At 33.5% G+C, this 24,139-nt stretch overlaps 2 protein-coding genes across 10 annotated transcripts; both read left to right on the top strand.

Moving 5' to 3' along the window:
- Positions 1–1,404: 1,404 nt before the first annotated feature.
- LOC140809559 (CBS domain-containing protein CBSX3, mitochondrial-like) lies at positions 1,405–4,274 on the top strand. Of its 6 annotated transcripts, none has more exons than XM_073167223.1 (6): positions 1,405–1,616; positions 2,667–2,929; positions 3,058–3,139; positions 3,645–3,718; positions 3,801–3,861; positions 3,972–4,274. In XM_073167223.1, exons 1-6 carry the CDS (start codon positions 1,460–1,462, stop codon positions 4,112–4,114), a joined length of 780 nt encoding a protein of 259 aa, XP_073023324.1. In that variant the 5' UTR covers positions 1,405–1,459; the 3' UTR covers positions 4,115–4,274. The 6 variants fall into 6 exon arrangements, with proteins under 6 accessions (XP_073023324.1, XP_073023325.1, XP_073023326.1 ...); XM_073167224.1 differs by having other exon boundaries at positions 1,419–1,621; XM_073167225.1 differs by having other exon boundaries at positions 1,481–1,621; positions 2,662–2,929.
- Positions 4,275–5,603: 1,329 nt separating this feature from the next.
- Positions 5,604–23,944, top strand: LOC140809414 (phospholipase SGR2-like). Of its 4 annotated transcripts, XM_073167029.1 has the most exons (22): positions 5,604–5,966; positions 6,173–6,395; positions 8,452–8,552; positions 8,706–8,897; positions 12,410–12,565; positions 13,326–13,397; positions 13,481–13,633; positions 14,283–14,333; positions 15,249–15,419; positions 16,574–16,723; positions 17,501–17,566; positions 17,677–18,213; positions 18,291–18,345; positions 18,448–18,578; positions 19,351–19,423; positions 19,775–19,877; positions 19,975–20,068; positions 20,181–20,243; positions 22,779–22,827; positions 22,936–23,039; positions 23,200–23,246; positions 23,370–23,944. In XM_073167029.1, the coding sequence occupies exons 2-22, from the start codon at positions 6,191–6,193 to the stop codon at positions 23,596–23,598; spliced, it is 2,802 nt and encodes a 933-aa protein (XP_073023130.1). In that variant the 5' UTR covers positions 5,604–5,966; positions 6,173–6,190; the 3' UTR covers positions 23,599–23,944. The 4 variants fall into 4 exon arrangements, with proteins under 4 accessions (XP_073023130.1, XP_073023129.1, XP_073023132.1 ...); XM_073167028.1 differs by having other exon boundaries at positions 5,604–6,395; XM_073167031.1 differs by lacking the exon at positions 5,604–5,966 and having other exon boundaries at positions 6,373–6,395; positions 8,728–8,897.
- Positions 23,945–24,139: the final 195 nt, after the last annotated feature.

Here is a 24,139-nt window from a genome sequence, read left to right on the forward strand (position 1 = left end):
CCTTTTTTTTCCTCGATCAAACGGTAAGAATTTTAACATTTGAGTTTAGGAAGTTTGCTATTTTGGTTTGTTGAGTGACATACTTGATGAGTATTAATCTAGAAAGTTGTTCATTTTCGTGAATATTAGTTTTGCATAATTAAAAATTGATTAAGATTATAAAGATTGGTGGGTCATTAATTAAGGGGATAGGATCAATGGAGGGCCTATGTTATTCAAGTCCATGACCCAACCTGGGAGTCTATAAATAAGAGTTATATCTTGAGGTATTTGCTAACTTGAATGTTGGAGGATTTTTCGCCGTGTATCTCCCGACACCTCTAGCTTCCTTTCGTGACGTAGGTGGCGATCCCGATATTCATTGGTGTGGACGCAAAGTAGCGGATATTCTCTCATAATCGCGTGATCACCCGAAGTCCATACAGCATCAATAATGCTTCATAAATAAGACGATATCTGATGTATGATAATTTGTAATAATATATATATATATATATATATATATATATATATATATATATAAACTCTTGTACTTTGCCTGATATAATTCCAAAAGATATATGTATCGAATTTTATCTTATAAATGTTTAGATAACGTCTTTAAAAAAGTGCATATTATGTTTTAGTAATATCAGTTTTATATTATGTCTTAATTACAGAACTTTTAATATTATTTTATACTTTCAAAAAAAAAAAAAACACTTCACGCAACTTTTAAAGTATTATAATAAAAATTATTTTAACTTTTGTTTGATTCAAAAAACTTACTCTTATATTATAATTCATTGAATTATATTTTATAGATTTAAAACATCTCAACGTCATTAAAAATATAAAAGAACTCAATAAAATAAGTTGAAAACGATACATAATTAAGTTATAGAAAAATACATGTCAGACTGTCTCATATGTCAGTTTTATGAGATAAATTTTCAATTCGACCTGATATGACTCATGAAAAATATTATTTTTTATCTGTAAAATATTATTTTTTATCGCAAAAGTATTATTTTGTTATGAAAAAATATTATGTAATATACACTGATTTGAATAAAAAATATTATTTTTAATGTAAAGATAAATTAAATCAACGAATTTTATAGGATGCTCATTCAGTTATTATCATTGAAATATAATTTGGTCGTATTAAATAATCTGATTCTTGTTTCCAATAGACTGTATTATTAAGAGTGAGTCTCATGTGAGACGGGTCAACAATACTCATATTCACAATAAAAAGTAATATGCTTAGCATAAAAAGTAATATTTTTTATGGGTGACTCAAATAAGAGATTCGTCTCACAAATAATACCCGTGAGACGTCTCACATGAGTTTTTGCCTATTATTAATTATATATATGAGAAACACAACGAAGTCCAAGAATAAGAATCTTATCATGTGTGATTACCACAGAATAAAAAGGAAACAAATGGGCTGCTGTAGGGTCGTGATCAAATCATGGCAAAAAGGAAATGCTTTTATGATTTTAAGGTTGCACTTCTCATTACATATTTATCCAAAATAATAATCGTATTATTCTATAAGGAGGATCACATTTCTTGGGAATTTTACTGCTACTTCACTCAGCTAGTTAAGTTGACTCCACTTTCAACGAGTAAGGTACTAATCCCTTGCGCAAATCTTTACTATAATCTTTGTGTGTGTGATATCTGTGAATGGATTGCTTGTTTTGGCGATTCTTGAAAATCTGGTTTAATTTTTTTTTACTGAAAAATCAGTGTTTCTTTTGTGGGAATCTTCAATCTTGAGTTGAGTGAATGCGTTGATAATAATTTTGTGCTGAGATAGTTGAGGCGGAATAGGTTGAGAAATTTGATGTTGAGATGGCTTAATAAAAGGGGTATTTGTTTCGGATTCTTCTAGTTTATACTCTTGTTGTTTTTTAATGTCTCTCCAAAGACATACACTCAAGATACAGATAAGAATTATGATGGTTAAGGATGAGGTCCAGTTTCGTCGGTGGTTGCTGTAACGGTTGTCGAAAAAGTCTCTTTTCTTGTTATCAATTTGTGGGAAGCTCGTGATACTATTCCGAAAAGTATAGATTTCTGGATTTGACTCCAGAAAAGAGTGAACAAGAGGTAGGTAAGTACTTAAAGAGAGTTTGGATAGACTTTCTATCTTCTTTCATACCACCAAAGGAGAACCTTCATCAGATCGCTTTAGTACTGGTATCGGACACAAAAGGCTACTATTTGTTGTTGATATGTGCATATGAATTCGAGTAGTCCTTTGGTCTACTTGAGAGAAATGATGTTCAAGATGATATTCAAGATTTACCTAGTCAAATCCGGGTTATGATATTGAGCTAAACCTCTTTTATGCCATTGGTGTTATGTGCTGTTGTTAACGAATTGTGGGATTTGTGGACTGAATCAGTTAGAGGGGAAGACCATAGCGTCTGTACCGTTAATTCATTTATGTCATATGTGAACCTTTTTAAGATTGCTTGACTTCTTTTAAAACGTTTCTGTTTAGGACTTGATCTCAGGTTTATATGACTCTGATACTAATATGTAGACTAACCAGAGCAGAAATCTTAGAATTTGCCTTGGGTGATATGCCATGGGCCCGGCCCCCAGTTAACCAGAGTATAGCAAATTTAATTTGTTTGGAGCTGTACTAATATATTCTTTTAGTATAGGAACAATGCAAGGAGGAATTCAAGCTCTCTTTTCTCATGGGAATATGCTCAAGAATGCTGTTCTACATCATGTGCGTCTTGCACCTCCTGCCACGCGATCTCTTATGTTAGCACGCCACGAATCAGCCTCGGCTGCTCGAATGGAAGAGCATGGGTTTGAAAGCACCACAATATCCGATATTCTGAAAGGAAAAGGGAAAACCGCAGATGGGTCCTGGCTTTGGTGCACGACAGATGACACTGTGTATGAAGCTGTTAAATCGGTGAGAGTGTTATATCTTTCATCCTTGCATCAGTTCGGTTTTCTTCATTTCTGCCACTCAGTAAATTTTCATCGTCTCATTAGTCAAATTTATTATGAAAACAACTGAATATCGCTAGTCCACTACAGATGACACAGCACAATGTTGGAGCTTTGGTGGTTGTTCAACCAGGTGAACAGAAGTCAATTGCTGGAATCATCACAGAAAGAGGTACTCTTACATTTCTGTAATGCTACCAAACATGTAGTTCTCTTTTCGAAAAATGTAAGTTTGACCTCTCATAATATTTGATTTCCGAGGCCATTCCTGGGTTTGAGACCCTCTAAATTTTTTGTATCTGTCTAATTTCATACGCTTTTGTACTGTTTTATGTAAGGTAAACCATTCCATGGTATTTCAATGTAATTGTAGACTTGATCTTTGACTCGAAGAGAGGTTGAGATTGTTTTCTTGGAATATATAACCTTCGCACATTGATTCCTTTATCTTCTCCTTTGACTCAAAATAATTGAAGCTTGTAATCTCTGTTCTAGTCTTTGTTATTTGCATGCCATTTATACCGAAGTATATGGAAAAAGGAAATGAAAGCATGCATGGTATGGCAGATTCATCCGGTTTGAAATTCTACATTGACAAGATCACTAGATAGATTTCTTCAAAGAACTGAATTTAGCACAGTTATTCTTGATGAAATATTTTCCTACCGTGGATTTAGATTATCTTAGGAAAATCATCGTACAAGGACGGTCATCGAAGTCGACAAAGGTTGGAGACATTATGACCGAAGAGGTATAGTATACTCAAAACGAGCGTCGTCGAAAAATTAGGAACACATCTCAACTCTTATGATATAAATGTCGATTGCGTGCAGAACAAACTCATTACGGTAACGCCAGACACCAAAGCGCTGAAAGCAATGCAACTCATGACAGGTAACTGGTTTCCCACATGCCATCTAGCTATGAAAAAAATCAAGAAAGTGTCACATGAACGGTTCTAGAAGTAAAGCTGCTAATTTACAAATGAAATTCTTGATTCGCAGATAACCGTATCAGGCACATTCCGGTGATCAATGACACGGGAATGATAGGCATGGTGTCCATCGGAGACGTGGTCCGTGCTGTGGTGAACGAGCATCGGGAAGAACTGAATCGCTTGAATGCCTTTATACAGGGAGGATACTAGCTAGGGAGCAGTAGACGCTGGTAAAAATAACTTGAGATGGTCTCCCAGTCTTGTAAATGTGTCTGATGTTAGCTTTGTCTACGAATGTTTTGGATAAAGATGGAATCTACGACACTGTTATCAGTAATATGATGCATGCTTATGTGTTGGGAATCATTAATGTGCCTCAAAATCAGCAACTAACAAACAGATATGAACGAAATTTTGTGGTTCCATCTTCTCCGGGAAGAAATTTTCAGTAACATTTTGACTAACAATCTGTATATCACTTATAGAAATTTACAGTTTGTATTGATTATGTAAAGTTGAAAGAAGTTAACTCGTTCATTAAAAATGTTGTCGAATTTTTTTCACCTTTGCTCCTCCCAAAATAAAATCAATAACATTAAAATTAAAATTAATAAAGAGTAACTTATATTCTCGGAAAAATTATATGGCAGAATAGTCAAACTTTTTGGGTGCTATCCGTTGAATTTATGACCTAACACTCTTATTCTCGGATTATTTCACCCTACCCCTACAGGCACTGTCTGTAGGGGTACATCCAAGGTTCTGGCTCAATTTTTTATTTTTTTAAATTTTTTTATTCTCCATGATATGAATCTCAACCCTTGATCTTGGGTGTGGGCACTGCCCCCACACCCAGGATCGAACCTTCCCTTATTCTCCAAAGCAAATTTCCTTTTCTCATTTTCATAGCAACTCGGTTTGATGTTCTCCGGATATGATTTGAGTCCGAGAGCACCATTTCCTACTTGAAGTTTATTAAGATCCATCAATGTTCTAAAATGTGCAAAACGCATGCTTATTTCCATAGCATCGGTTTTAATTAACGTGAAATAAGATTGTTGCATATCGAAAATACATACCGTATCGTACCATATCGAAAATAAAATATCGTATTATACCGAAATTTTCGATATATATAATTAACAAGTCGATTATACTGAAATGTTGCGGTACACATTTCGATACGATATTGATATATACTATTTTATATCCCAAAAATACTTTATAATTTTTTTATAAATTAATTTTATGAATTAATATATATTAGTTCGATATTTCCATAAATGTTAAAAATATCAAATTATGTATAATTGATATATCGAAAATTTTGATATCAATATCATATTATATTCAAAATTTCGATAAACTCCACGACCTCGAGCTCACATTGGAACATGTGGAAGGTTATCAATAAATAAATAATATGATTTGACTAGAACATTTGAGCTTGTTGCGCCAGCATTCAACACCTACTCCGCCTCCCATTCTATATATTATTTAAGAGTGAATCTCATGTGAGACAGTCTCACGGGTCATAATCCGTGAGACGAGTCAACTCTACTAATATTCATAATAAAAAATAATACTCTTAGCATAAAAAATAATACTTTTTAATGGGTGACTCAAATAAGAGATCCGTCTCACAAATACGATCCGTGAAACCGTCTCACACAAATTTTTGTCATTATTTAAAAGGCAATCCGCACATACTTCGCTCCCCATTTATTGATCTTTCTTCCCCTGTTTGCTATTTGAAAATTTCCAGAGTTTCCCTTCATTGGTCTTCTTCTTTTGGATTCGCCATGTGGCCAGTCATCTTTCTTTGATTGCGGGACGTTAAGGTATCCTGAGAGTATCATAGTTTGGACATGCATTGAAACTTCAATGCATGTCGCGAAGATCATCCCATTATTGGAGTTTTGGTTAAATGATTTATGGTTGCTCGATCTTCTTCGTTAAATGACCGCAACTGACGATTTCCTCCAGTTTAATGGATTGAAGTTGGGGGGATTAGCATGAATCATACCGTTTTGGTCGAAAATCCAAACTTTATCGAGTAGCGGTGAGAAAAAAGGGAAGGGGATGAATCCCGTTTGGTGTTTTTGCTAATATCCCCTTTGCAATTGATTATTTTCTTTGTATACGTTGATTCAGCTGGAAAAGTTTCTTGTAAATTTTGGGGAAAGCCAAGGAAGCCCCAACATTGCTGTAGCACTTTTTCTTTTTTTTTTTTGATAGTGAAACCTATTATAAATTTGCTTTTTTTAGGTGAAAAAGACAGAAATAATGCAACCTAATATGGGGTCTGGTGCTGGGGAGATTGATGAGACCTCACCGGACATGTTAAAGAATACGCCGTCTAATATAAGGAGACTGGCTAATGAGATTGATCAATGTGAAGGCAGGCAGAAATACCTTGCTCGTACTAGCAGTCCCTCAGATGGCGGCGATGTTTGGTGGTACTTCTGCAAGGTCTCTTTGGCTGTAAATGGTCAGCCCCTATTCATTGAAGGGTTTTCTTGGTTGATCTGGAAACATACCTCAGATATTGTGTTTGAATAGTTTTAATCTGCATTATCTATAGTTTCACTGCTTTCATTTATCTGCTATCCACAAAGGACGCTTGTGAGATTTGAATATTGAATTGGAGCATGCTAATTTTCTGGACATAGACGTAGGGACTGTATACAGTATAGAGTAGAAGAGATGTTCTTTTCCCGTGATTAGCTGATCGAATGACAGATATCAAATTTATGATTAGTCTTATATGAACTTCTTGTGATCCTGTGGAGATCAAAGGAGTTGAGGGATATGTGAGGGACATGAAGCAGACGCTATCTGTTTCAGGTTGATTCTATCATGATTGCCTTCACATTTTTGGCTTCTTTATCTGTGTGATAAACTCAGAGATATTCATTTATGGAGATCCTATGATGTGAAGAGGATTTCTTCTTGTAATAAACAATCATTTTAAATAGTGGTAGGTTGGGTAAACTAATAAATAAGTTGGGAGCGTCAGGCATTAGCATCTGGCGTGTAGAAACTCCATTTTAATCAACTTTTTAGGCTTATTTTAAAATAATAAATTATCATCTTCTTAAAAGCAAAGAATAAAGAATGAAAAATGTAGACAATATAAATCAAGCGCTTCGATCAATTAATCTACAGTCAGCCCATGAGCTGGGAAGGCAAAAATCCATGAGCTGGAAGCGATTTTTGCCGGAAATAGTGGAGGTAGCACAAGGAGTAGATTCTGAAATTGTGATTAATATGCTTTAGGAGCAAGTTCTACTTTAATCAAGTGAAAAAGGAGCCCTGCCATGGTTATCATTTCGTACTTGTAGCACACATTTGAATAAGAGAGCAGTTAAAGGAACTTCAAGCTTGTGGCTTCCTGTTTATACTTAGCAGTGGACAAGGATACTATGAATTACTCTCTGAATTTACCTGATTCTTTAGAAGGAGAAAGCTGTGGTATTTAAAATTATATCTGCTTCTCTTTGTGAAGTGACTGAGAGGTTTTAGGGAATATGAATAAAATACTTGAAATCTTTTATGAGGATTGTCTATCCCTCCTTTTGTTCTCTTCTATTCAACAATTGGATGCACTTCCCAAGAGTAACATGAAAAGGTCGTATTTCAGTGGCTTCCTATAGTTCTCATTGGACCAGTTGATCATAACATAATATTATGAAACCTGCATAGGGGGTTTGAGATATAGTTGCTTGTGCTGAAATTTATTGATTGACGTTCAAAAACCAGGTGGCGGATACTTGAGGAATAGCATGATGGCGTTGTTTTACTCCTGATCAATTATTTTTAGTAAGAAATTTTCAAGATGCTTTGGAAATGAAGTGTAAGTTTTGATATGGAACTTATACAAATATAATTTTAGAACCATATCCACAATACGCTCAAAACTACCTTTATAGGTAACAGCTATCTCATGGCTGTTGTCGTGATACCTCATCCTATATTGAATGTAAAAGAAAAAATTGTGCACAATATGATCTTGGAGGATTGGGGATCTGTTATGGACTAAATATCTCTCTCTCAGAATTGTTAAAACTTATACTGTTGATGCATCCCTTAATCCACTGCATTCACGGCAAATGGTTGTGACAAATGGTATTAGGTCTTACACTGGTAGATGGTATTGGAATCACATCATGGCAAAGGCAATACATCCTAATTAACAGGTGATTGTATTGGTCCTTCTAACAACAAATGTGAACGATGAGTTTGAGCAAATTATAGGTTTTTGTAAAGAACCCATGTTCATTAGATTTATAAATTTAACAAGTGGTTAAATAATTGCGTTTTTGCTACAAATGGTGGGTTCTGAGGCAACTCCTGCGTTGGTGGGCATGCTTACTTGGGTGGAACTTTTTGTTAGATTAACAACCTCGAGTGTCCAATCTAAACTACTTCTGTTCATTATCCACATGCTTAATTTATTGATATAATGAGATACATAGGATAAAAAAGCACTTGATTTCAATGTGTGGTATAACATTATGTGTGATCTGTATTGCTTGCTGTGGCAGAGCTTGCTGCATCAATTCCTCGAACAGAAATTGTGGGAAAAGGTGATTATTTTCGATTTGGTATGAGGGATTCTCTTGCGGTAGAGGCATCTTTTTTGCAGGTCATGCCATTTACCTTCTTTTCATTCGTTTGTCTCTTCAAGTTCTTACTTACGTAAGTGGAAGCATGTTGTATATTCAAAGAATATACAAAATCATTCACTATCTGTAATAGACTTGTTAAATTACTGATGTGCTCCTTTGCATACTAACAGAGAGAGGACGAGTTGCTTTCAGGTTGGTGGAAAGAGTTTGCTGAGTGTAGTGAAGGTCCAAGGGGGCAGTCAAATATTATTTCCGAGTCAAATATGCAGACGAAACATTTGTCATCAGAGAGTTCCGAGTGGAAACGGTATGCGACTGAAGAAGATAGAGTTGGTGTCCCTGTAAAGGGAGGGTTGTACGAGGTAATTCTCGTTAGAGTGACTACTAGATTTTTAAAATTTATGTTTTCATATTTGTGAAGTAGGATGGGAATGTTGACTTGTTTTCTAAAATAATCACATCTACACAAACAGCCTAGTAAGAAAGAGATCGTCTTCTATCTTCTGCATGGAGTGAGGATGGTTATCAAGCTCCATTACCAACCAAGTAAATTCTGAAATTGCTTTTCAAATGTAAATATGGAACTAGGAGAAATTCTCCATTGTTCTTGGAATGGGCCAACGGTTATTTCAAGGTTAAAAGATTTGATCAGTTATATAAGGGTGCCTCTTCAAAGGAGATTTCAAATCTTAACTCTTGACTGATGGATAAGAAAATAACCGCAATCCTTCTTTTTTAGAAAATTAAGTATAATGCAATTATTTAAAGTTCTCCTATCAGGCACTTTAACGCAAATTATGGTTTCTTTTACTACCAACCAAACTTAAAACCGTGGAGAATGAAGTTAATGTTGCTGGAGAGCTATGCTAGCAGTAGACGACATTTAATTGGAAAATAGTATTGTTGTGCTCATTGTGATTCTTGCATATTAACTTGCTACAATTTTTTACATCTGCGCATTCGTTTTCTAGCCTCGTTATTTTTCCAGTCATCGAATTGTCCAAGAGAAGGACATGACTTTCATCTTGTATATTATGTTGCAATATATTAAAGATTGTCAATAAAACATTAACCATGCACTTAGATCTGCAATAAATTTAAGGTAAGTGAGCCTCAAGTGTTGTTTGCATATGCATATCCTATAAAGCTTTTACATGAACGACGACTAAATCCTACACCGTTGGAGGAATATTGTGATATAGTATTTTTGTTGAAATTGTGCGGACATTTCAGATGACTAAAAGATTCTATATCAAATAAATTCATGGTCTTCATTATTCTTTAAGGTTGCATTTTGATTGAGTCATTTAAAATCCATGATTTTGAATTTATTTTCATTTTTATATAAGTTAAATAGAGGAAACGCGAAACTATCTTCTATTTATTTACACTATATTTATATGGATCACAATGGATTTCATTTGACTCCAATTTTTAAGGAATCTATATCAAATAAATTCATGGTCTTCATTATTCTTTAAGTTTGCATTTTGATTGAGTCGTTTAAAATTCATGATTTTGAATTTATTTTCATTTTTAAATAAGTTAAATAGAGGAAACGCGAATCCATCTTCTATTTATTACACTATATTTATATGGATCACAATGGATTTCATTGACTCCAATTTTTAAGGATTTGAGATTCATTGTTATTATTATAATTGTAGTATAAATAAGAAAGGAAATTAATTTGAATTTCTTTTTTGTAAGTTATCTAAACAATGAACATACATTTAAATCTATTGATTTCAAACCTTTTCATCCAAATACAACCCAGAAGAAAATCTCTCATGGTTATTGTTTACTGCATATGACGACAAAGTGTACCATTATGCCTTTGTTATGCTTGCACAAGAAAAATTTTACCCTGCTGAAAATTATTGTAAAACTTATTTATGGGAAGAAATCTTGGACTAATTTTGTTTCTGAAAGCGATACCATCATTCCTTTGTCAAGGCTCGCACAAGAAAACTAATCCTGTTAAAAAGATTTTTTTGTGTAGATGTGGATGTGTTAATTATCTCTGGTGATAAATAATATACCGGTGTTTTAAATGACGGTCGAGGCGACCGTTAGGCACCGGTCCTCGACCAACCTGCTTACGCATGAGACGGCTGTTTTAGACGGTCCAAGCTATACGGTGGTGGGCAGGCGGTCGAGGTGGGTGGAAGAGGCGGGCCGGCAGCGAGCAGGTAGTCAATGTGAGGCCGTCAATATTTTTCAGTTGTAGTCAACACAAATTTTAAAAACTTATTCAAAGTCAACTAATTTTAAAACTCAAATACTAGTTATTTAAATCACACTCTACTTTTTTTAAAAAAAAAACTTTTGGTTATCACTCCTTCTCACTATCAACCACTAAGTCCAACACCTAAATTGTCTGCCGCCGCCAGGAGCAAGAAGCTTTAGGTTAGGAATTGTATATTTATTATTTAAGATATTTTTTTATAATATTTCATATTTTGTGGTTTCTAAAATCAAATTTGTTTTTTTCCTATTATTATTGATTTATTGTTGAAGATTAATGGCAGAAAAGGATAAACAACCGGAGTTGAAATTTGAGTCAAAGTGTAATGGTATTGTTTTGTAATATGGGGTGTTGTATAATAAAGAGAAAATGGATTTGATCGTATGCAAGTTGTGTAAGAAGCTTATTAAAAGAGGAGTTTATAGAATGAAACATCATTTTGCGGGTGTTGTAGAACAAGTTGAAGCATGTCTTAAAGCATGAGGAGTTTATATAATTATTTGTACATTATCAAGATGATGTTATATTGTATGAAGATTTTTATATTTAAACATTATTTAATTATACATCTTACATAAAAAATGATGACTATTTGTGATTATATTGCATGATTATATATAATTATCTATAAAAAATTACATAAAAATTCAACCGCTTAGGCGGCGGCGGTGGGCGGCCACCGACCTCCCCGCCACCGCCTCCCCCGCCATTTACAACTTTGAATATAACTAAGATTTTCATACTTCACTAGCCAGATGACTTCACTAGCCATATATGTCAAATTAGCTTGTGTCTGTGTTTTGCTACAGCCTACAAATAATTTGGTATGAAACCAGTGTTATGGTCTTGAGTTATGGATTGCGTTATGGAGTGACTTATGAGTTGTTTGTTAAGATTCATAACATTTTAAATTTGAGGCTTGTTAGAAAGAAAATCTCAGTCTCTTGGTTTTTAGGCTCGTTGAGAAAAAACCTTAGATCTACAAGATTCTTAATAATTTTTCTAATATTCTTTATTGATTCAATCACCCAATGTATGAGAGAGTCCAATTATTTATAATGATATGCAGATTCAATCCTCCAAAAGAAAGATGACCATACCCTAAACAAAAATAAAAAGATAATCATATCCTAAAAGATAGCTATATCCTAACTCACAATACTATGAGAATTATCTCATTCATTCAAACTAAACTAGAATAGAATATATAAAAGATATCAATCAACTTAGAATTCTATTTTTTATTTGGATTTCCCAAAGTCAAATCTCCTTGATTTAGGCCGAGGATCATATTTTATTTGGATTTCCTATAGTCAAATCTTCTTGGTTTGGGCCGAGGAGCCCATGACAGCCAAGAATTTTCTAGGTGCTTCTAGTTGCAATATATTGGGAACTGCCTACATTCGGTTCACTTTCCAGAATAATGTTGCTTGCACTTCTTTCCTGTGGTTCAGAAATGTATTTCTCAATAATTTTCCAAACATTGATCATGTTTGTTTTATTCAAAGTCTCACCCGGTTATGTACTTTTTATTAATTATATTAAAACCACCGGTAACCCCCACATCATGGATGCATCAGCTCTCGGTCAAAAACACATAAAATTTCTGATAGCCTCATTTTGTAGGTTGATTTGGCCAAGAGACGTTGTTTTCCTGTTTACTGGAATGGTGAGAATCGGCGTGTGTTACGAGGTCACTGGTTTGCTCGTAAAGGTGGTCTTGATTGGCTTCCACTACGTGAAGATGTTTCTGAACAACTGGAATATGCATATCGGAGTCAGGTTCCAAAATTCTATCTTTTGATTCTATCACTCGATGCTTCTTTTTGTTGTGCTTGCAGTTGCCTATTTCTTTCTCGTTCTCATGTTTCTTGACTTCAGGTGCATGATTATTGTTATTTAGGGTGTATCTGGTTGCCATGATAAGAGGGGGATAGATAAACACTGATTTCTCGTCACATGTATGCTTCACAATTTCATTTCCTTCTATAAATCCACGAGCTGGGTTGGTAAATTGTATATTTTTTTGACAAATATCTCACCAGATTAGCAAGTTGTTTTATGTTGGAGCTACAATAAACTGAATTAAATGGTAAATTACTTGGATTCCACTCATTTTATTTCTCATGTAATCATTTGCAGGTTTTGGAGGGATGAAATAATTGCTTAAGATATTATTTTTAGAAATAAAAGAAATAAGAAATTATAATTGTGTAAATGTGATCTTACATTTACTCATACGCACCAAACAGTTGATTAAGTGTCTCATACAACTACTTAACTTGTCACACCTTTCATCGTTTGACTATATATCACTCTCTTATCTTACCTACATAATAAAGTGATAAACACACGCTTAAGCTAAGTGTCTTTGTCTGTTTTGTCCTTCTTTCATGGATAATGTATTAAGCCCTCAATCAGCATATGACATGGTTTCTCATTATTGTTTTGTCATACTTTTGGATTTGGGCTTCAAGTCTTTGAATTAGGGTGTACTAACTGTCAAAAGACTGATACATGAAGCTGGGTGCCATGTTTTCAGGTTTGGCATAGAAGGACCTTTCAACCATCAGGTCTCTTTGCTGCTCGTGTTGATTTACAAGGCTCAACCCCTGTAGGATCCTCTTCATTTATTGAAGGTTATTTGTCAAGGTTATTAAATTGAAATTTTGTCTTTTACACACTTTTTGGTTCCAGGGGTTGCACGCCCTTTTCACTGGGGAAGATGACACATGGGAATCTTGGCTAAATGTTGATGGTTCCGGGATTTCAAGTTTTGTAAACTTTGGACGGAACGGCATTAAGCTAAGACGAGGATATGCTTCCCCTCAATCAAAAAGACCAACTCAAGTATAGCTTTACAATTACAACTGTTGTTTTATGAACAAATATGTCATTTCCATGCGAAGTAGAAACATAGGATAAGTGTACATTATTAATATCTTTCCTATATATTAATGAAGTACTTTATTCCTGCGACTATCGATTCTTTTTGTGATTACTAAATGTTATATAATTAACTAAATTATATCTAATGATTTTACGTGAGCTGTAATACAAACTTGTCAAAGTTGAGATGTTTGATATTGATATTTTATTTGTCTATATATATATATATATATATATATATATATATATATATATATATATTTAATTTTTTTTTTGTGTTCTGAACTACAAGTTTGCAGCATTTGCATTGGATCTTTTATAAAATGGAAACCAAAAATTAATGTGAAAGTGTGAATTTTTTCTCCTGTCAAAATAGAGGCAGGCATTGAAAAGAGGTGTTGGACTTTTTGTGGATATCTTTACTATGCTGGCTTTTCACTTTCGAAACAGTCAAAAGTTTCATTCCAAAAACCACAGTAGATTTTTTCATCGCTGTAACTTTTGTAACAAACTAACACACAGGATGTCTTGAAACATTGAGTTTATACCTTTTTCTTGTTGTCAGAAATGAAAATGATAAGCACCATGCACTTTGTCTTCGATGTTTCAGGATGAATTACGTCAAAAGAAGGAAGAGGAAGTGGATGATTATTGTTCGCAGGTATGCCAAACAATGTTGAGGAGTAGTTATATGTCCTGACATGTTTTGATAGTTCTGATGTATATTCGATCAGATAAATGATTTTCCTGGAGTAAGTAACTAAAGTCTAATGATATAGGTTATTGGTTTCCATCCTACTATGAATTATTTGTTACCATGGTGAATAATGGAATTGATTTATGTGGTGAAGATTGTACTTTTGGTATGCTACAAATTGTGTCCTAGAAACTCTTATTGTAATGTGAAATAGCAGAGTCGATAGATTATACTCTTTTGTCTTTTACCCTGATGTGTCCTCTAAGACTGAAAGACCTTAGAGAGAAGTTTGGCAAATTTCTCATCGTATATACTTAGTGTTATAGTTTTTTCTTTTTCACTGCACGGCTATCTCATTCTCAGGATTTTTTTAACAACGATAGTCAGATAGCAAGAGTTTCTGATAACAATTGCTTCAGTCAAAAACTTGGTCATAAATATGTTTCTTGTCTGTCTTTGTGAATATCTTACTTTTTTAACTTGGGGGATCTGTTTTCAAGCTGTTCAAAGACAGAGATGCTGATAAAAATAGTTAAATGTCTATCAAATCATTGGGTCATTTATTTTTTTTGGTGTGTGGTGATACTTGTGACTGTTCGGTCTGCTCACGAGTGTTTCTGAAATTAAGATTTATTTATTTATTTATGGTTCATTAAGTGGATATTTGAATCTAAATTTATTGGAGCTTTTGACTTTGATTTGTATTACTCTTTTTCTGAAGTTTGATAAAAAATTCTTGTATGTTCTGATTTCAACTGGCAGTTAACCAGCCTTCCTGTGTTTTCTTCTTTTATATTTCCTGCCACATTTAGTGATGATAAAATCTCAGAGGTAGAACCTGCCAAGTTACAAGTGGTAAATTACTTTCTTTTGTTATAGGTTCCTGTTCGACATTTAGTATTTGTGATTCATGGTATTGGTCAAAGTTTGGAGAATTCTAATTTGGTGGATGATGTTTCCACTCATCGACACGTAACGGAAAGGCTCGCTGAAAGACACCTAACTTATCACCAACGTGGCACCCAAAGAGTCCTTTTTATACCATGCCAGGTCTGTGTCACTCAATAGCATTGTTAAGTTATGTTGGCCTTTTTTACTGTTTTGGGGATTGATTTATGTCCTATGGTTCTTTAATTTGTCCTCTTTTGATTTAAGAAAAGTCTTTGGAATGTATTCCCAGAATAGACAGCAGAAGAATGACAGCACTGGCTTTCATGATGCCAATAGCTGAAAATCTACTGAAACTTTATTATGAAAAACTCAGAGTTTGGTAAATGATGGATAGAGTGAGTTGGAGCTTCATATATTTTAAAATAAAATATCAGACTAAAGACTACATGATGGTTGTTTCAGTATTGCAGACAGTAATATATATATATATATATATATATATATATATATATATAGAGAGAGAGAGAGAGAGAGCAACAGCCTTTATAAACTTCAATGCCAGGGCTTCCTGAGCCATAACTAAAAATAAGTATTTGGACGAGGGCGAAACAATTGGCTGTATTTACTCGAATTATGTATCTTTTTTATATCATTATTATTTCCTGATTTCTCTGCTGAGATGTAATCCACGTATCTTGTCTATTCCTTGATCATTTCGTTTTATGTAATCACTGGGACTGTTGTTGGATATATCAATAGAAGATATTAGTGGCCACTTGAAGAAGGTATTGTCTCGAACGAGGTAAACCACTTTCATGATTGATCGGCTAAAATTACCTAATGGATCTATCTTGGTGTCGAAAATACTTGCTTGGCTGCCTCTCGGTGTGGATCCAAGTAGTGAAGAAATTTTTTAGTTAAAATATAATCTCTTTTGGTGAATCTCTTTACCACTTGTTGTATTGGGTTGTGAGAAGTTCTGCCATTTATGAGGTTTTCTCGTACATTACATTACATTGCTGGTTATTTACTGAGGAGGGATTTTCTAATCGAAGAACCTTTTACTAAGGTAGGTTTAAGTTTTTTTGAAGGGCATTGGTTTCTGGAGAATATTAAGTCCATTAATGGTTATTTACTTCAGTTAAATTTTATTTTTATGTGTTAACTGGCTACCTTATGAGTAACTATCGGGCTGCTGGTTGTGAATTTACTGATGTTATGTATTTTAAATACTTGTTGCTTGTGATTTATCTTATGGTGTACATAACTCCAGGATCATCATGTGCTCCTTTTTGTTTCTTGTCTTTTTCCAGTGGCGGAAGGGCTTGACGCTTGGTGGTGAAGCTTCAGTTGAAAAAATCACTTTAGATGGCGTCCGAGGGCTGCGTAAGATGTTGAGTGGAACTGTTCATGATATATTATACTACATGAGCCCTGTTCATTGTCAGGACATTATCGACTCGGTATCCCCTCATTTATTAACTTTTGCTTGTATCATCTTGCAAGTCGTGAATATCTCTTTTTTTTTCCCTGTCTTGATGATACTCATATCTTAAGTTGATAGTAGTGTTCATCCTCTGAAGCCATATCAGGATCTCATACTATCATATAAGGAGTTACATCTGTCTTTTTTAATTATCATCAATCAATAATCAACATACTAGTTTAATGATCATATGCTAACTTGAGCAAGAACCTAAAAATGAGGAGTTTGCTCTTTTTTATTATTTATTTTCTTTTAGCTTGGTAAGATAACTGTTTTAAATACATGCTTGGAGAAATCGTGGCAAGGTTTTCTCATTTCGGCCTTGTTTTCTGCACCTAAACAAGGATTTGTTTTGACTTGAGTCAGACATTAAGGGGGCCTGTGTGAGAGAGGAAAACCAAAAGGTGGTAGATAATTTATTTGCATGATTTTGTAAACAAGGAGATGATTTTTGGCCAGGTCTGTTTTTAGCTACAAACTTGGTGCTCCGTACGATCTAAAACCCCCTGAAACCCACACCTACATCACCTTCATTCCCCATATTCCCCTCCATGCTACTTGATGATTGTGATAATAGATAATTGATTTTTCTTGTTCTCATTGAACTTGCCAGATCATTACTTGCCCAAAAAACTCGATTTTTTTCATTCCTACTCATCTTTCAAATACCATCTTATTGTTTCTGTTTAATTGATTATATCTGTTAACTATGTATCTAGGGCAATTGTTATTGTAAAGTATCTGTCTTGTTCAGGTATCCAACCAACTTAACAGATTGTATTTGAAGTTCTTAACGAGGAATCCTGGTTATGATGGAAAGGTACTGAGGCAAGAAACAAAAAGAAAGCTGCCAATTTAATTTGAGCATAATAAGTTAACATTAGAACTTTTTGTTTAAACTGAATTGACCAATTTTAAATCTCTTTGTAGGTTTCCCTGTATGGTCACTCTTTGGGAAGTGTTCTAGCTTATGATATCCTTTGTCATCAAGAAAAGTTGTATTCAAATTTCCCAATGGAGTGGATGTACAAAGAACGAGGAAATGAGGCAAATTGTTCTATCAGGAATAATGTATCATCTGACCATAATTTAATGTCAAATATGGGGGATGAGAGATCTGAAAATGTTGATTTCGAGAGCATTGTTGGCCATGTGGATGATCAAAATATTGTAGAAGAATCTATGCAGGGATCATCTATTCCATTGGGACCTCCTACATTATCAGTTTCTGATGAATCAAATACCACCAATATGGATTACCAGAATACAAATGATGCCTCGTCATCAGATGAAAAAGTTAATGAATCTTTTGGCAATTCGAATGTCATGGGGTCCTATAAAAGTTATATGGTAGATGAGCCTGATGTCATGAGCGGTGAGGTTGTACTGTGTGATGGTGATAAAGACGATGAGGATATCTTTAATAATAATGATAAAGATGAAGCAATTAAATTAATGAAGGAAGAGGTGGTTCCTTTAACTATTCTTTGAGCTTCTTGTTCTGATATCCTGTTTGACATTCTTCCCACTCACTTGAGTTTCAGATTCGTTTGCTGAAGGCTAAAGTCAAAAAATTTGAAGCTGAATGTGCTGGTGATGGTATGGGCTGTGTGATTGAAGATGATATTACACATTCTTTTTGGATTATAGTTGTTCATTGTGGAAATTCTGATTGTTTAAATGTCTGTTTCTGATGTGAAGAATTGCCAAAGAATGCAAAAAAGACTACCGCAGCTGTAAGTCAATCTGGTTACAAGAGTGTTCCACCAAAACTTGAAGATTCCTTGAGGAGTTGCACCCCTCTAATAAGATACACAAAGTTAGAATTTGAGGTAAGTTTCTCTCATTCTTTGTTGTTTGCTATCTGGTGCTTTTTTTCAGCAGCTTGTATAAGCCGTCATACACTTAGTATGATGGTTGATTTTTACGAGTCACGGATGTGATGTCCATGCCCATTAGCCAGTTGGAGGCACAAGTTTGCTGATATCATAACCTACAGAATGCACTTGATGTGGAGCACTTAATTCACCATGCATGTGAGATTTTAGTCAGAAGTTATAGTTGGTAAAATTTTGTATAGATCCAATGTGTCTTCAGACAGGCCTCATCACTATCTGAGTGTCTCAAGTAAATGGGATTTAGACATGGATCTCTTCGGTGTTTTGTCCCTCGGTTTCTAGGTTCTCAATTTTGTAGCACTTCACATCACATAGTAATTTGTTTACAAGTCATAGGCTACTTGCTCTTTTATCTTTTATTGTGGCATTGGTTTCTGATCCTATTGGAAGCAAGAAAATTGTATTAGTGAAACTTGAAAATGGGCTCTTATACCACTTGCTCAAATGTGATATTCTATGGTTGCACAATATTTCTTAGCCAAAATTATAAGTTGGCCATCTTTCCCTTTAAATTTCATGTGTAATAGAGTATCACTCTAGTTTCTTGCAGATATGCCACAACTTGTCTTATATGTATGTCACCAACTGATTTTGTTGTGCACCCATGTTACATGTCTCTTTCTTTATTTCATCTCACTGTCATCTTCATTTTTTATGCAACTCATGCACAGGCTATATAAGCTTAAACACATGGATTTTATTTCAGGTTGACACATTTTTTGCTGTTGGGTCTCCTCTTGGAGTGTTTCTTTCCCTTCGCAATGTTCGCATTGGAATTGGTAACAGCTAAGACCTAATACTTGCATACCCTATTTTAGTTTCTGTCATTTTTCCCATGTTTTGAAGAGCTAGGAATTCTTGAAGCTCTGGGAAGGAATCATTTCTTACTTCAAAATAGTGTCTTAGACTCCATTTGGTTTCAGGGAGAAGTAGCAAGTACAATCGTAATTGGGTAAAATACGAGTTCTCCGGATTTCTGTTCTGTAAATAAGACTGTCTATGTATTGAAATTCTAGTAGGGAACTACTTTTGAAGATGTCTCTATTGCTCTTTAGTTTTTGTTCATTCTATTTATCAATTGAACACATAAGGGTTGTCTATGATATTACTTTCTACTGTTTGGATTCTAGGCGAAGGGAAAGAGTATTGGGGAGAGGAAAACATAAACGAGGAGATGCCAGCATGTCAGCGAATGTTTAACATCTTTCATCCTTATGATCCTGTGGCGTATAGGTCCATCTTTCATCCTTAACATAACGAGTATTGAACAGGATTTTTCATTAATGAAATTCTTGATAGCATAGGATAATTTTTCCTTTTTTCCTTTCAGAATAGAACCACTGATCTGTAAAGAATTTATACACAAAAGGGCAGTTATGATCCCTTACCACAGAGGCGGAAAGCGGCTGTATGTTGGGTTTCAGGTTGGTGCATTAGAAAGTCTGAAATGGTTTATGCTCTGCATAGCTCATTATGAGACCGAAAGGTTGTGATGACTAATAATACCACTTGATGTACTGATACAATATCACTCAGGAATTTAAGGAAGGATTGTCTTCACATTCTAAGGCTGTGATGGATCACATGAGCGCTATGCAGGTAGGTGGCATTGTCTATTGATGCTCCGTTATCTATGATTTCAGCTATTTCCCTTTTGTCTTTTAGCCCCTCTTGAATGATGTGACATTGGTAGAAACAACTCAAACTCGTTTTTTCTTACCGATATATATATATACTAGGAATGATCGCGTGCAATGCACGTGGGTAATTAATAATGAAAAATATAATAACGAGATTTAGATAATTTTTAAAATCGTTTGAATAACATCTTGTTTATGAATATTTATTAATCTAGATATATCAAAACACAATAAATAAAAATACTCCATGACGATAAATCAAATATATTCATTTATTTATATAATATTTTTCAGTTTGTATGATTATAATTTATAACATAATGACAGAGCTCTCTAATTAACAAAGATTTTCATCCAAATATCATTCACAATGAAAAACAATCAAAATAAAATTAAGAGAATAGTAAATTTTACTAAACCCAAAATACAATGTATTTATATGGAGTGCAGATAATTGTCAAATAAAATTCTCTTAATTAATTAAATTATTATAATGATGTTAAAATAAAATTCCTAAACTTGTTATTAAGTTAAATATCAATTGTGTTTTTGTTAACTTTTAACTCCTTGCAAATTTTGTTTAACTTTTTCCTTTTTTATAATAGATATTACACATCAACTAAAATATTTTAAACGGTATAGTAGCTCAATCGTCATGATTCGATCGATGTATCCAAGAATTACAATTATTGCACTACAACAATATCAATAATTACACTAATTGCAATATATGAGAATCGATCACATGACTTTGACTCTTATATATACTAATTGTAAGATCATGCATTTGCCGTTTTACCAAAAGTTATAACCGGGTTAACGATGCAACATTAGCTAAAATCTTTTAAAATCGTAAAACAACTCAAACGTCATATTTGGATTGTTATACCTTACAAATTATTGTACTTAACAAATATGATATAGTTGTTATTTTACATTCTAGAAATCATTTTTCTAAATCAAATTTATTCTCATTAATCAAATAATTTCATCGAACACAAAGTAGTTTTAGTTACTAATAATAATTTAAACACAAATATTAATTGTTAGGGTGACCACTCTATGTCATCGCCTATGCTTCATTAAGTTGCAATTATAGTAATAATGCACATTGAATTGGTAAACATAACTTAGTTAATTTAATAAGTGAGTAATATTAAATAACAATTTTGTTATTTTGAAATGTGAAAAATAGTTTATACATATATAAATTCATCATATATAATGATAAATTAATTAATATGTAGAAAAGAGAAAAAAATGTTTTTTATGTATGTAATTTCATCATATACAATTAGAAATTAATTAATAGGTTGAAAAGAACAAACAAGTTAACAAATCAATATGTTATATATAATGATTTCGTAACAGAATAATGCTAATATAATCATACTTTGTATTATGTTTATATATGATGATTTCGTAACAGAATAATGCTAATATAATCATACTTTGTATTGTGTTTAGAATGCAATAGAAAATTGTAACAAAATATATAATAATAGAAACTTTAATTTGAAAACATTATTATCTAAAATATTATCATAATACATAATGAATCATAAATGAAATCATTAAATTATTGAGTAACTATTTATTTAATTATTACTTAAATCAATTTATAAAATAAAAGAAAAGATAAGATATAAATATTAAATATTCATTAGCAATCATGAATAAATACACTAATTTTAGTAACAAATTTTAGTTAGTAACAAAGAAATTATGGGTAAATTGATAAATTTAATATGCAAATAAAAGAAAAGATAAGATATAAATATTAAATATTCATTAGCAATCATGAATAAATACACTAATTTTAGTTAGCAACAAAGAAATTATGGGTAAATTGATAAATTTAATATGCATTAATATCCAAAGACATTTAAGATAGACAATAAATTATAAAAGAATCTATCAAACAATTATTGATTTAATTTGTTACATTAAATGAAAAGGGTATATTGGAAAATTCACAATTAGAAGTCATATATTTATATATATGTTAGATTAGATATATCATATCTCGGTTACCTTGTCACCATCATTGTTATTTACTTATTTATATGGAGTAAAGCTTATGAATGTCTACCAGCTACCTGGTATTTGATTCTCAGGGCTCAGAATATTTGTATATGCATCACTTTCGTATCTTACCCGAATGATGTAAAATATAATTTACCTTGTTCGACCTATTAACCAGTTAGGAAACATTGACTGGTTGTGTTTATGTATATTCCTTTAAAACGTTAAATATTGATATAAACTTTGAACATGTGAGAAACAGTTGGTGTTCAAATGCACAAGCGGTGGTGTGTGAGTGTTAAGGTAAGTGCATTTACCCAAGCGGATTTAATTATTTTCCGTCATTCGAAGTATTGTATCATATTGTGACAAGTCAGTATAAGTCCTGTTTTGTTTGTAAATAGTTAATATGTAAAGTAGATTCAACTGTTATATTACCTGTAAGTCTTATCCTGAGATTTTTGCTTAGGTTAAAGTGCTTACACTCTGTCAATCAAGAAGTGAAAATTCCAATGATGGTAATTTCTTTTAATATGTTTCAATTCTCACATATTGTTTGCTCTTATTCATGCAATAGAGGCTGGAAGATTTTCATACACTGAAAATTTTTATAATCTCTTGTACAGAGGAATATGAACATGTCCAAGATAAGGAAGAGAGATCGTATGGCTCAATTATGATGGAGAAGCTAACAGGAAGCGAAGATGGGCAAATTGATCATGTTTTACAAGTATGTGCTCTTCCTTATTTATTATCTATTCTAGAGCAATTGTGGCATCTTTAGTTTCCCAATTTTCCCTCAATGAGGATTCTGAGAATCAGTCCAAACTTTCAGGAATTTTTGTAATTTACTGATTTTTTTTTTCTCTCTTTGGCTTTTACTAATGCAGGATAAAACCTTTCGCCACCCATATGTATCGGCTCTTGGGGCGCATACGTAAGCGTCACGTTTTCAATTCTGACCTATCAAATTTCATTTAGATCACTGTTGGGTTCCGTGCCTTAACAGCTTGTCGTACGAGTGCTGAACTTTTAACTTCAAATGATTATCTCTTCACAGAAACTATTGGCAAGATAACGATACGGTTCTTTTCATATTAAAGCACTTATATCGTGATATACCAGAGGAACCTTTCTTACCAAGTGAGCAACACCAAGAAGACGCGAGTATCACGAAGGGCTGGTCTGATCCTAGGGAGTTGGCTGATGAAGAACTCCCGTTGACCTTTGGTGATACCGTGCAGATAAAAAATTTCACACGAAGGGCAAAGAAAGTCATGGGAAGCTGAACGATATCATTTCACATGTTGTCACGTGCAAAAGTAAAACTGGTGTCGCGACCAGAAATACAGCTTTGCCCAACTTTGCAGCCAGTGTTAAAGGAAATGTGTTGAACAAACAAGAAACACCTGATGTGTGCCAAACAAATGTCGCTCGATCGTCAAAATCTGCTGGATGAAATATATAGTTCTTTTGAAGTTCTACAGCAGCAAATTGAAGTGGGTTTCAGCATCAAGATATAATAGTTTTGTTCCCCCCCCAAAAGAAACACGTTTAGGTGTTGTGAACCAAAAACAGAAGTAAAGAGCAACATGCGGTTGCGCACATTGCTAATGATACGGCAGTTTCTTATTAGTTATTATTATGTAGCTGTTATCTTTAAAGGGTTACACAACTTACATATCTAGCCGAGATCTAACAATACTATGTTACGTGGGTTCAAATCTTTATTGGATCATTCAAAATCAAGGCCGACAATATTTCGATTTCAACTCATGAATGGAGTTGCTCAAACTCGATATATTATTATTATCCCTCAAGCATTTTCAT

This window comes from Primulina eburnea, chromosome 13, assembly GCF_022965805.1.
Source record: "Primulina eburnea isolate SZY01 chromosome 13, ASM2296580v1, whole genome shotgun sequence".
Lineage (NCBI taxonomy): Eukaryota > Viridiplantae > Streptophyta > Magnoliopsida > Lamiales > Gesneriaceae > Primulina > Primulina eburnea.